This window comes from Macaca thibetana, chromosome 3 (assembly GCF_024542745.1).
Source record: "Macaca thibetana thibetana isolate TM-01 chromosome 3, ASM2454274v1, whole genome shotgun sequence".
Lineage (NCBI taxonomy): Eukaryota > Metazoa > Chordata > Mammalia > Primates > Cercopithecidae > Macaca > Macaca thibetana.
Genome location: NC_065580.1, coordinates 16,311,949 through 16,325,946, shown reverse-complemented (window position 1 = coordinate 16,325,946; position 13,998 = coordinate 16,311,949). Strand labels below are relative to the sequence as shown.

General features: G+C 39.8%; 1 protein-coding gene and 2 gene segments (V, D, J or C); all 3 read left to right on the top strand.

Moving 5' to 3' along the window:
* The window catches only part of LOC126951110 (probable non-functional T cell receptor beta variable 7-3), a 632,711-nt gene that overhangs the window by 227,548 nt on the left and 391,165 nt on the right, over positions 1 to 13,998 (top strand).
* The window catches only part of LOC126951109 (M1-specific T cell receptor beta chain-like), a 418,381-nt gene that overhangs the window by 64,577 nt on the left and 339,806 nt on the right, over positions 1 to 13,998 (top strand). The window lies entirely within an intron of this gene.
* LOC126951113 (T cell receptor beta variable 10-3-like) lies at positions 89 to 1,176 on the top strand. The segment is given in 2 exon segments: positions 89 to 235; positions 342 to 1,176. Coding segments are annotated over 2 exon segments (396 nt in total).

Genomic DNA, 13,998 nt, shown 5'->3' with positions numbered 1-13,998 from the left:
TCACTCTCTCTCTATATATATATACACACACACACTTTATTTTTGTGGAGAATGGAAGGGGTGTGGCAGGTTAACTTTGCAGCTCAACTATTTGTCAGGGGCACTGATGTTATCGAGTCACTGAGAACCTAAGTTCTATTTCCCCGAGCAGGGCTGGGAGACACGAGATCCTGGCCTGGACCTGAAATGGGCACAAGGTTCTTCTTCTATGTGGCCCTTTGTCTCCTGTGGACAGGTGAGGGCTGGTCACAGGTGGGCTTCCTTCCCTGGAATTCCCAAGGCCTCAATAAAAGCCTTTTTCTTGGGATTACAGCATCAAGGTCTATTGTTTTCTATAACAGGACACATGGATGCTGGAATCACCCAGAGCCCAAGACACAAGATCACAGAGACAGGAACACCAGTGACTCTGAGATGTCACCAGACTGAGAACCACCGCTATATGTACTGGTATCGACAAGACCTGGGGAATGGGCTGAGGCTGATCCATTACTCATATGGTGTTGAAGACACTGACAAAGTAGAAGTCTCAGATGGCTACAGTGTCTCTAGATCAAAGACAGAGGATTTCCTCCTCACTCTGGAGTCCGCTACCCGCTCCCAGACATCTGTGTACTTTTGTGCCAGCAGTGAATCCACAGTGCTGCACGGCTGCCTCCTCTCTGCACGTAAAGGGCAGTTAGACTGAGGTTGCTCTGTGTCTGTCCCCACCCTGGGCAGTCCAGGCCTCCACAGGAGTCAGAGAGCCCTGGCCAGCCTGGAGGCCATAGAGCAGGGGCCTTAAGACCCTCAGTGCTGACGTCCATTCCTACCCCAGTCTCAAACCAACTGGAGGTCACCCCAACACCCTTAGCTTGCCTAGTCTCTCTTCTGCAGCTCTTGTTTTTCTGCTTTTAGAAAGGAAAAGGCATCACTAGTTGAGATTAGTGATAATTCTCTTAACCCCGAAGCCTGGACTTCTTCTCTCACCTGTGGGCTTCAGTGACTTCTTCATCTGCCCCTTTCCCCATCCTCCACTATCCCTTCCACTCACAGTCACGAACCTTCACTCCTGACCTCTGTTCCTGGCTGCCTTTCCTCTACGGGGCAATAGCCTCATGGGGCCCTCTCTCGTTTGCCCTTCACCTACATCTCCATCATCATTTTGCACAAGTCTGCCCTGGTTCTCTCTACTCCAGCCACACTCCTCTATGTTCCATTATTTCCTCATATGTGTTATGTCGTTTTGATGTGTTTTTACAGATTACTTTTTTTGCACTGAGCATATGTTCCTCCCTCTTATCCCCAAGTCTCTACTTAATTCCTTACATGAGAGTATATTTCAGGTACATTTACTCTTAACTATAAGCAGAAAAACTTAAATTTTACTAGAAGAAATTAAGGAAAATATTTTTATCCTTTGAGGGAAGACTTTTTTAGTGGAAATACAAAAGAACACAAGCCATAAAAAATAATACTGGCTGGGCAAGGTGGCTCATGCCTTTAATCCCAGCACTTTGGGAGGCCAAGGCAGTGTATCACTTGAGCCCAAGCGTTTGAGGCCAGCTTGGGCAACATGGCAAAACCTCATCTCTACTAAAAACACAAAAATGAACCTGGCGAGTGGGGAGGCGCCTGTACTCCCAGCTACTCTGGAAGGTGAGGCATGAGAATCACTTGAACCTGGGAGGTGGAGGTGGCAGTGAGCCGAGATGGCAGCACAGCACTCCAGCCTGGGCGACAGAGTGAAACTCCATCTCAAAACAATGACAACAACAAAAATAAAAACCTGACATTAGCTGTATTAATCATGTATCAAAACACATGATAAAAAACGAAAAGTCAAGCCACAGCCTGGAAAAGACATGAGGAATGCATGCAAATGAAGAATAATCAGCATGACAAAGACCCTTTATGCTCACAAAAGTGCCTTGGCTCCCCTTTGGTTCCAGGCTTCAGTTGTAGTTAAAGGGCTGCGAACATATGAAGAGATTCTGAATAACTGGATGTGTGCAGAACTGATGTGAGCAATCCCAAGGCTGGTCCTTAGTAATAACTTGCGGCGGCCACGCGCGGTGGCTCACGCCTGTAATCCCAGCACTTTGGGGGGCCGAGTGGGTGGATCAAAGGTCAGGAGATGGAGAACATCCTGGCCAACATGGTGAAATCCCATCTCTACTAAAAATACAAAAATTAGCTGGATATGGTGGCGGGCGCCTGTAGTCCCAGTTACTCAGGAGGCTGAGGCAGGAGAATCACTTGAACCCTGGAGGTGGAGATTGCAGTGAGCCAAGATTGTGCCACTGCACTCCCGCCTGGTGACAGTGGGAGATTCCGTCTCAAAAAAAAAAAAAAAAAAAAGAAAGAAAGAAAAGAAGAGAAAAAAGAAATAACTTGTGGCACTGTGAAGGGAGTCCTCAAGTAGACACAGAAATTAGCTGCAAAGACTCATGGGATATAGCATACAGTTGCACTTACCGTTGAGATTTATTACAGTGTCATAGTAAATATTCAGCAGTGGATCATATGAAGAAAACACACAGAAGGAATCTAGAGGAGTTCACACACTGGCTTCCTTATGCTCTCTTCCTCCCAGGAGGGGTCACACAGATCTCACTTCTCCCAGCAACAAAAATGCATTAACACGTGTGCAATGTTTCTGCCTGTGGAGCTCATCAGAGACTCAACACCCCAGAGGCTTCAGTGGAGGCCGGACATGGAGGCACTCACTGCCTCGTATGAACCCAAAATCCACAGCCCAGAAGGAAATCTGGTGTTCAGCACAATACTGTTTGCGATATCAGTCTAGGCACAATGTGCTACTCCTCTCAGGAGAAACTTCATGTCAGTGCAGGGCACTGCTCACCAGACAGCTTCCCAGATGCCAGCCAAATGCCAGTCTTGCAAGCAGAACTTTCTAAGCGCCGCAGTCTCAAGCCTGCTGTTGACTGTTTTCTGTACAGATACCCTTCAACTCTTTTGCCATGCCCTAATAAACTTGGGAGCTACGCGATACAGATTGACTAACGATAATACGGAAGCAGCCTGGCTCACTGGGTCGTAATTTGGTGAAGAGACATGGAAGAAAGCCACTTAGGTCCTGCTGGGCTTTGTGGACACGGGAAGTAAGACTTCATAGAATTAAGCCAATGAAATTTTAAGATTTATTTTTATTTTGTTTTCTGTAGCATAGCTTTTCTTATCTAATAGAGTTAGTATCTAAAATGAGTAAAGCATTCTCATAACTTACTAAGAAAAAGACAACCCAATAAAATGGCAATACTTAGTCTAAATAGGCATTTTACAGAAAAGTAAACATGGGGCCAGGTGCAGTGGTTCATTCCTGTAATCCCAGCACTTTGGGAGGCCGAGGTGGGCAGATCACTTGAGGTCAGGGGTTCGAGACACGCCTGGCCAACATGGCGAGACCTCGTCTCTATAAAAAATAAAAAAAATTAGTCGGGCATGGTGGGATGTGCCTGTGGTCCCAGCAGCTACTCGGGAGGCTGAGGCACAAGAATTGCTTGAACCTGGGAGGCGGAGGTTGCGGTGAGCCAAGATCACTCCCCGCACTCCAGACAGGGTGACAGAGCAAGACTCCGTCTTAAAAAAAAAAAAAAGAATAGGTTCTTAACCTCACTTAGAATCAGAGTATTCCAATCTGAAACAGTAAATTATGAATGCAAACTTACCAGACCAGAAAGTTTTCAAAGAAATGATAGTCCCAAATATGAGAAAAGATATGGACTAGTGGAACTGTATTATACTACAGAAGAAAATTATAACTGATATGGTTTGGTTCTGTGTCACCACCTTCATCTCAAATTGTAATCCCCACGTGTCAAGGGAGGGACCTGGTGGGATGTGATTGGATCATGGGGGCGGTTCCCCCATGCTGTTTTCCCAATAGTGAGTGAATTCTCACAGGGCCTGATGGTTTATAAATGACAGTTTTCTTTTCTCTTTCTCTGTCCTGCTGCCATGTGAGATGTGCCTTGCTTCCCTTCTCCTTCTGCCATGATTGTAAGTTTCCTGAGGCCTTCTCAGCCATGTGAACTGTGAGTCAAATAAATCTCTTTCCTTTATAAATTAAATTACCCAGTCCTGGGTATTTCCTCATAGCAGTGTGAAAACAGACTAATACAATAACTATATCAGAAAACCCTTTCTGAGATATATTCTGACAGGCAACATTTTGAAATAAATTAGCAAGATACTTGACCTTCTATATCAGCTGATTTGGAACCCAAGGATATGAAAGGTTGACTGTAGGAAGGTGGGCACCCCCAGATTAGGGTATCAGCAGGGTTTCCTGGAACTAATCCCCTCAGGATACAAGAGATGACTGTATGTTTAAATTACTTGAGTTCTTTCATTGTCTTTAGGGTCCCTCATGGAGAATTGAGTTGTCACTATTTATTTTAGCCATTTTGAAGGTTTTAATCAACATTTAAAAATTAACATTTAAAAACTGTGGTTATAAATATATGTATAACCATATATGTATAATATATAGTATATACATTACATATAGTATATACATTATATCATACATGTATTATATATAGTATGTACATTATATCATATATGTATAATATATAGTATATACTTTACCAGTTTTATATATATATAAAATATATATTATCAGTTTTTAAATGTTAATGTTTAAATGTTTTATATGTGCATAAAACTATACTTTTTTATTTTAACAATTTTAAAACATATGATTAAGTGGAATTACGTACATTCACAATGTTGTAGAACCATCACTGCTGTTTCCAAATGTTTTTCATGATCTCAAAGAGAAACCACACCCATTAAGCAATAACTCCACATCTCCCCTGCTTCTCAGCCTCTGGTAACCCCTAATCTACCCTTTGTTTATATGAATTTACCAACTCTAAATAGTTAATTTATGGGAAATCATAAAATATATTTCCCTTTGTATCTGTCTTCTTTCATTTAGCCTAATGCTTTCAAGATTCATCCATATTGTAGCATGTGTCAGAATTTGACTCCTTTACATAGCTGAATAATACTTCATTGTGTGTATAGACCACATTTTGTTTATTTTATCATCAACTGATGGACATGTGAGTTGTTTCCACCTTTTGACTATTATAAATAATCTTGCAATAAACACTGACCCACAAGTATCTGTCTGATTTCCTGCTTTCAATTATTCTGGGTGTATACCTAGGGGCAGAATTGCTGAGTCACATGGGAATTCTATATTTGACATTTTGAGTAACTGCCCAACAGTGTTTTGCAGCAGCCTCAGCATTTTGTATTCCCACAACAATGTAAAAGCCTTCCAGTTTCTTCACAGCCTTGCCAACACTTAATTTCTATTTTGTTCTTCTTTTTAAAAATTATTTTAGCCATCCTGGTAAATGCGAAGTGATACCTCATTGTGATTTTGATTTACATGTTCCTAATGACTAATGATGTTAAGCATCTTTTTTTGAACTTTTACTTTAAATTTTAAAATTTTATTATGTATACTTCAGGTACATAACATGATATTATGAGATACATACCTATAGGAAAATGGTTACTATAGTGAAACAAATTCATATAGCCATCATCTCACATAGTTACCATTCACTCCCTGTGGCAATAGCAGATATAATTTACTCATTTAGAAAAAAATTCTGAATATATTATTATTAACTGTAGTTTTCATGTGGTACATTAGATCTTTAGAATTCTTCATCCTGCCTATCTGCTATCTTATGTCATTTGGCCTAAATATTCCCATTTCCTATTCCCTCCCCCTGCCATCCTCTCAGTAACCACTATTTAATTCTCTCTGTATATTTGAGTGTTTGTAAATTTCACATATAAATAATATATACTATTTCTCTGTGTCTGGCTTATTTCACTTAGCCTAATGTCCTCCAGGTTCATCTATGTTTGTTGAGGCAAATGGCAAGATCTCATTATTCTTTTAGGACCAAATAATACTCCACTGTATATGTATACCACAGTTTCTTCATCCTTTGTCCATCAGTAGACACTTAGGTTATTTCCATATCTTGGCTTTGTAAATAATGCTGCAATGAACATGGGAGTGCAGATATCTCCAAGAGGTGGGATTTCATTTTCTTTGGGTATATACCAAGAAAAGAGATTGCTGGGTCATATAATTCTATTTTTAATTTCTTTAGGAACATCTACACTAATTTTCTTAATGATTGCATCAATCTACTTTTCCACCAACAGTGTATAAAAGTTCCTTTTTCTCCACACTCTTGCAATTTATCTTTTTAATAATAGCTATCCTAATGGGTGTGAGGTGCTATCTCATAGCAGTTTTGATTTGCACTTTTCTAACATTTAGTGGTATTGAGCATCTTGGCCATTTTTATGTCTTCTTAGTAGAAATGTCTGTTTAGGTCCTTTGCTCAGTTTAAATAGGGTTATATGTTCTCTTGCCAGAGAGTTGTATGGGGTCTTTATATGTTTGGTATATTAATCTCTTAGCTGACATATGGTTTGCAAATATTTTTTCAAATCCATAGGTTGCCTTTTCATTCTGTTGATTGTTGTATTTGTTGTGCAGAAATTTTTCAGTTTGTTTAGTCTCATTTATTTTTACTTTCGTAGCCTGAACTTTTTGTATGATATCAAAGAAATCATTGCCAAGGCCAATGTCAAAGAGCTTTTCCAACATGTTGCATGTAATAAACTGAACTTAGAAGACCCAAACAGTAGATATTAAGCATCTTTTCATATATTATTGATCATTTGTATATCTTATTAGGAGGTAATGGCTTCTCTTTTCTGGTTGTTTTTTAGTTTCATTTTGTCTTTAGATTTTAATAGTTTTACGATTATAAGGCTAAATGAGGTTAGGGTTGAACTTCACTTGGGAGATTTGTTGCTGTTAGTGTTTTTAGTGCATATTTCTGAAACAGTTTTAATATACTGTACAACAGAGAATAAGTAAATTCATTGACATGGCTGGGAAACAGAGTTCTTACAAAGGGAAGAGAGATACAAATAAGAAATAGGGAAAGACAAGGAAGAAATCTGTGGTGTTTATTTGAATTGGAGGTATCAATATGAACTTATTTTAAAATTATGTATTTCCTAACTCTAACCATATGATACGTAAGAAGCAATATAAAGTCAATGGACAATTGCTTTATTTATTTGTAGCTGTATTCCCAGCAGTAATGGGCAGAATTATTGCATGGTATTTAATTTCTACATGTTTCTAAAAGAAACAAAGCAGAAATGATTTCTTCTAGATCCAGAGCAGGGAAAGTCAAAAACATCTTTTGGCAGAAATCAAGGAAGTCTCATGACCCAGAAAACATACAAAAAATCCACAGTAGCAGTTTCATGGGGCTCCCACTAGCCAAACACGAGTATCTAAACATTAGAGAATAATAATGAGGACAATAAATTATAACAAATTTTAAAAATCTATAAGGCTATAATGACAATAAAAAGATGTAGGTAAGAATATCTTCATTACAGAATAATGCTAGGTAGTACATTTAATTAGAAAATCAATGTAACCATTAATGCAGTTATAGACAGAGACCATCAGGTGATGTCAAAACCAACATCTGAAAGGTTATTGGAGACCAAGATATCTATATTGTGTCAAAGTATCACTCCACTAATTGCTTATTAACTATAAAAGATAAGTGATATCTTCACAATGGAGAGATCTCATGTCTATGATGCTAAATTTAGTATCACCAAAAAGGTGTAAAGATAGCATTATATGTTCTTGTAATTGATCAGATGCAATGGGAAACACACATCAACTATGGCATGGTGTTTGCCAAAATATTTAACCTCTGATAATGTGCAAATTCTGACTGGGGGTCATTTTACCAGTCAGCTGACATGGACTTTTACAAAAATCAAGACCATGAAAATTGGAAAATATAAGTGGGCCAAATATATACCTAGTTTAAAAGTAGCTAAAAAGACCTGACAACCAAAAGAAATGCATAATCTTTGATAGTGTCCTGTAGAAAAAAATAAAACCAAAGGACACATTGGTACAACTGGAGAAAGGGGAATGTGAAGTATATACGAGAAAATAATGTTTTTGAAATAAAGTTTTTGAGTGTAATAAAGGCATTTGTGGTTTTCTAAGGTAATGGCCTCTTTTAAGAAGAGACATACTGAATCAATAAGAATAAAGTGTTTTACTTCAGAAATTGAGGGTAAAATACACAAAAAGAGATAAAGCAAATGTCAAAAGATGTTAATAATTGAAATACATTTTAATATTCTGTTTGTTGTATGATTCAGCTCTTCCAAAGGTGTCAGTTTTTTAAATAAAATTAGAAGAAAAAAATCTTAAGATCTTGAAATGTTGGCATGATTTCAGTTTTGTGGTGGGTATTTTTTATATTCATTTTCAATATCTTTGAAATATTCTATAAGTACCACAAAACAAACACAGAAGATAAGGTTTCTTTTAACCCTATAGTGTACTTTTTCTACAAGGATAGGCTATGATTTTTAAAAGTCCCCCCAAAAGATAAGAGAATTTATAGTCTGAGGACAAAATAGCTTGACATCTTTGAGAGGAGTACAAAACTTAGCTAACAATGCATGTCAAGAAGCTGTTTAGTAAATACATAGGACTGCTTTAACTGAAACAGGAGATTCTGAGTTCTCTACAGGTTGGTAAAGAACTCACAGATGTTGGGGAATTGCCTGAATGTAAGCAGAGGAGTGGTAGTGCTTGTCCTAAGTTGTGGTTGGATAATATGTGTTTGTGTAACAGGAGGGGACTCTAGAAGGACCGAAACACTGTTTGTGGGGAGGGGTCTCTAGCAGGACAGAAGGATCAGATGGAGCTGGAAGGAATTCCCTTCAGTCCCCCACAAACACTGTCCGATAGTAGCCCTGATCTAGTTTCCATTGTTTAGAAGTCCCATCACCCTCCCTGAGCCATGTATGGTGGGCCTAAGCCCAGTGGCTCATCAGGAGGCACTGAGGTTTGATGGGGTCCAAATGTTTTTGATAGAAGGTTAAGTGTTGCCTGAGAAGTCGAGTTTAAAGGAAAAGTCTGGCTTCATCCTAGCAGTCAGTATCTAGTTTGCAGGTGTTTTGAGTTGTCAGTAGAAACTCATCTTTCTCCGCTGATGCCAGTGGGTTCTGGTCAGCAGTGAAATCTGAACTGTAGCAAACCATTGAGTGGAGAATCTTCTGAGCCCACTTGAGGGGTAGATGGAGGAGAGCCAGGAACCAACCTGAATGCTCACAGACCAATGCAGAGAGAAATATGCCTCCTTGGGAGAACATCAGAGAAACCTTAGCAATGCGCCCTGCCCTACACCCAACCTATTCTAGTGTGTACTGGATGATCGACAGGAGGATGTAAGGGGAATGTAGAAGATGGGAGTGGACAATTATAGATGTTGCCAGTAACACCACCGCAATTTTTTTTTTTTTTTTTGAGATGGAGTCTGTCTCTGTCACCCAGGCTGGAGTGCAGTGGCATGATCTCGGCTCACTGCAAGCTCTGCCTCCCAGGTTCATGCCAGTCTCCTGTCTCAGTCTCCTGAGTAGCTGGGACTACAGGCGCCCACCACCACCCCCAGCTAATTTTTTTTTTTTTTTTTAAATTTTTAGTAGAGACAGGGTTTCATTGTGTTAGCCAGGATGATCTTGATCTCCTGACCTCATGATCCGCCTGCCTTGGCCTCTGAAAGTGCTGGGATTACAGGCGTGAGCCACCGCGCCCGGCCAACACCGCAAATATTCTTAACAAGAACCAGATTTTCTAGAACTCTGGCATTTCCTTCCGTGAGCAATGAGATGGCCCTTTGGGCCCTGACACAATCATGGGTGTTTTTTTGTTCATTTGTTTTGTATTTCACATGCAACCTGATAGGTCCTGTCTCCAGCCACCCAGCCTCCACTCTCTCAATGCTGTTGTCATCCAGGGCCTTAAGCCCTGGTCACAAGGATGGAAGAGAGAGTGACACTGTGATGTGAAGACACTTTCCATCATGAAATTATTAATTGGTGTCAACATAACGTGTGCTCCGACTAGCAGCTTTTCTACCACAATGATAAACAATTTATATGGAAAAGAGATGGTTCTGATAATTCTACATTCACAGGTCTTCACCTGATAACCTTGACATGTGTCCCCTAGGTTTTAGGAACTTGGATTTCTCTAGGCTGAGTTGTACTAGTCCCTTTCTCTGAACATACATATCATTGGTTAGTTCATTCATATTGATTCTCAGGGCTTCTCCAATCCCTCAAGCCTTCCCACTCTACCACTCAGACAATGAGAAGTGTGTCATAACTAATGTTGCATAATTTTTTTTAAAACTGCTGGATACTAACACTGCAATTCAATTGTAAAATATGATAGAAGTGTAAGTGTTCAAGATCCCAGAGGTTCTGTTCAATTTTGCATTTATTGTTAGATATTCACCCTGATATTTTCAGGAGTTAGAGTGTTCTTCGCCCATTTTGGTTAAGATATCAGAACTTCCTTTCAATACATTGGTGACCAAGAACTACAGGCAGAATCGTAGTGAAGGCTTGATACATAACGCGTAATGAAGATTGATAACAGCAAAAAGGGAACTGGTCATTGGCCTTCAGATAAAATGAAACCTCCCAACTTTGTGCTTAGGGAATTATTTTACCCCTTTAGGTTAGAGTGTGTTGGCTGGTTCAATGCAGTTCTAGGATAAAGCTGTGTCAATTACCCTAGAGGACTGGGAGCATGGAGGACCTGGTAGAAAAGAAATACTAAAAGAGAAGGAAAATGCTTAGCAAAATGCTAAAATCAAGAGGTCACTAATTGATATACATTTTTTGAGTTGCCTTTGAGACTTCCAAGTAGAAACATCCAGCACAGGATAGGCCTAGAGATGTAGTGAGAGATCTAATCCCCCAAGCCCTGAATATGTGAGTGAGGACGCTTGGATGCACTTCCAGTCTATGAATACGTTAAACAAACTTTTAGCTGTGTTTTAGTTTACAACGATTGTTTTCTAAGAACTTAGGCATTTGTGGAGACAATGATGTCACTATAGGAACTTCCGTTAAGGACAGCGACGTCCCACTTCCTCTGCTCCTGCTCACAGTGACCCCGATCTGGCAAAGCTCCCATCCTACCCTGATCCTGCCATGGGCACCGGGCTCCTCTGCTGGGTGGCCCTCTGTCTCCTGGGGGTAGGTGAGTCCTAGGAACACCATGATCCTCACATAATCTCCCAGTGATTATTCTAGTCATTTTCCTCTATTTTCAAATTATTTTCCCCCTACAGAACTCATAGAAGCTGGAGTGACCCAGTCTCCGAGATATAAGATCACAGAGAAAAAACAGCCTGTGGCTTTTTGGTGCAATCCTATTTCTGGCCACAATACCCTTTACTGGTACCGGCAGAACTTGGGACAGGGCCCGGAGCTTCTGGTTCAATATGAGAATGAGGAAGCAGTAGATGATTCACAGTTGCCTAAGGATCGATTTTCTGCAGAGAGGCTCAAAGGAATAGACTCCACTCTCAGGATCCAGCCTGCAGAGCTTGGGGACTCGGCCGTGTATCTCTGTGCCAGCAGCTTAGCCACAGCGATGCAGAGACACTTCCCTCCTGTGCACAAAACTGCAGGTCTCTCTCCTCTCTATCAGCTCACAGCGGCCTTTCCTTATTCCTCATCCTCCCAGGGAAGAAGTGAGTTTTCAGATATAGCTAGGATTCATACAGTGGGAGGAAATGAACTCTTTCTTAAAACATGAGTGCTATCATTGTTGGTTGAAAATGTGTCTCAGGGATTTGGAACACTTCTTGGGACAACTGAAGAAACCTAAAGTGACTTATCAGAGATTGAGTCCTCAGGGGTAGTGATAGTTTCTCTCCCATAAAAGTATGAGATCATGAAACATGTACAATAAACTTAGTAATACAGATAGTGATTATACCAAGCAGCAAACAGCAGGCTCCCCCTCTGTAGTTGTCAGCGTGTGAATGACTTGTTATCCTTGGTGACACCCTGGCTGTCTAGCAAAGTCTCAACACATAGTATGCGTTTGGAAATATTTTCCCTTCTGTTTTATTTTTGTTATAGTATGTTACTAATGATGTTGTTAATGATAGTGATTATCATTTCAGCTACGTTATTCAGCCCTTTTTCTAGTTCAAAGAAATGCACACAAATGGATACCCCGGCAACCAGTCCCAAATCTTAGCTCCAGATGAATTCTGCTTCTCCTGAACTTTCTAACTCTTCTATGTAATCATCCCAGCCCAAGAGTATATCTAGACCTGGACCAGTCAGTTCAGAGGACATTTCCACTTGTCTGCCTTATATATTAAAAGTTCCTTGGTGGATTAAAATATTCCTTGTAAGAACTTCTGAAGCAATCAATTGCCCTCTCTGATAATACACTCTGTGTGTCTAGCTCCATATTCACTACTCTTCTTCTGCCTAAACTAAGATAATTCTAGAGATCTTTCTGAAGTATTGGTTAGAATCACTAAAAAGCAGCATACTGGAAATTGTCTGAAAGCATTGTCACTGTCCATTAGCCCCTCCTGACTTCCCTCCCCTCCTTATCCAATCTAATTCCTGATGGCAAGTCAGGCTTTACGTCCATTTGCTCAGTGCACATCTCCCTTTCCTTTATTCCTCTAATAAAACCTCACCGATGTGATGGTTTAAAATGACCACTCACTCACCATCTCCTTGTCAAAATTTCTATTTTTTTCTTTTTCCAATCTGCTCTGTTATTTATAGTCAATAACTTCCTCATATTTTCTGAGATCACTTTTTATTATTTGAACATAGGACACACGGTTGTTTCAGAGTCTGTCTGATCATTTTCACCTCTGAGATCTTCACAGGATATTTTTGTGATTTTCTTTTTGTGCTGCTTCTCAGTTATGGTGCTTGAGTTTTCATGGCATTTGTATTTCTCCTTACCAATCTGATGATGTTTGACACTGTGCCAAATGCTAAAGCTGTAGAAATAATTTTTGGTGTAGGATGGACCATATTTTTCAGCAGCGATCATTTTTCTGTGCTTCTGAAAGTGCATGTAGTATAAACGATCAGGCTCCCTGAATCAGTTTAAGGCTTGAGGTGTCCTGGAGCATCTGGAGAACAGGTTTGTCTCTGGCTTATTGTTACTATTGGAATTTGGCAATGACACATTTGGTATGTTCTGGTTTTTGCCTTTACCCCCCTGGCCTGTGAGTCAGCTTCCTGAGTGCTGAGTCAGGATCTGCAAATGCCCTCTAGGACAAATGGACTGCTGTGCTCACCTCCCAGGGCTCTTGCCCTCACCAACATTCCAGCCAAGTTATTCCTTATTTTTTTTTTTAGGACTTTAATTAACTGAAATTTTTAATGTTGTTTTTGATATTTTTTCCAACTATGTAGATAACAACAGAAAGAGTAAGTGACATTATCCTTAATTATTGGGATTAAGGTGAAAATAACTTTACTTGGAATTCTAATTTTCCTTGAATTTTAATGTTAGATTCTTTGTGATGTGTCTGACATTTAACTTAAATGGTATAGAGATATTAAACTCTGATATCAAATACTTTTTTTAAAAAAACTTAAAGGCCATTCATAATCCAATTGAGACATATTTTGTTTGGGGCATGTTTATTACTAGAGTATTCTTATATTGTTATTTATTTCTATCACATAACCTCTGTGTTCCATTGGACCATATGGCAAGATGAGAAACACAATCAAGAGATTGTTGAGATTAGGTCAGATAGTACAGATTGGGCTTCAAATTAATTTAATTACTGCACCCTGGGGGTATATTTTGGCTGTTTTATGAGTATTCCCCAGGGGCAGTGGTCAAAATTGGAGGGAGTAACTGATATGTTACTATTGTTTTACCCCCCCCTCCTGGGACAACAGTTTGTTCCACATACCCCATTTTGTGGGGCACCCCGAAAATAATAATCCTGTTTTAATCTTCCCATTCCTTGCCAAACCTTCTCTGTGGAAGGGAAATCAGTTATAGTATTTGTTCTCTTCATTTTAGTCCCTCCT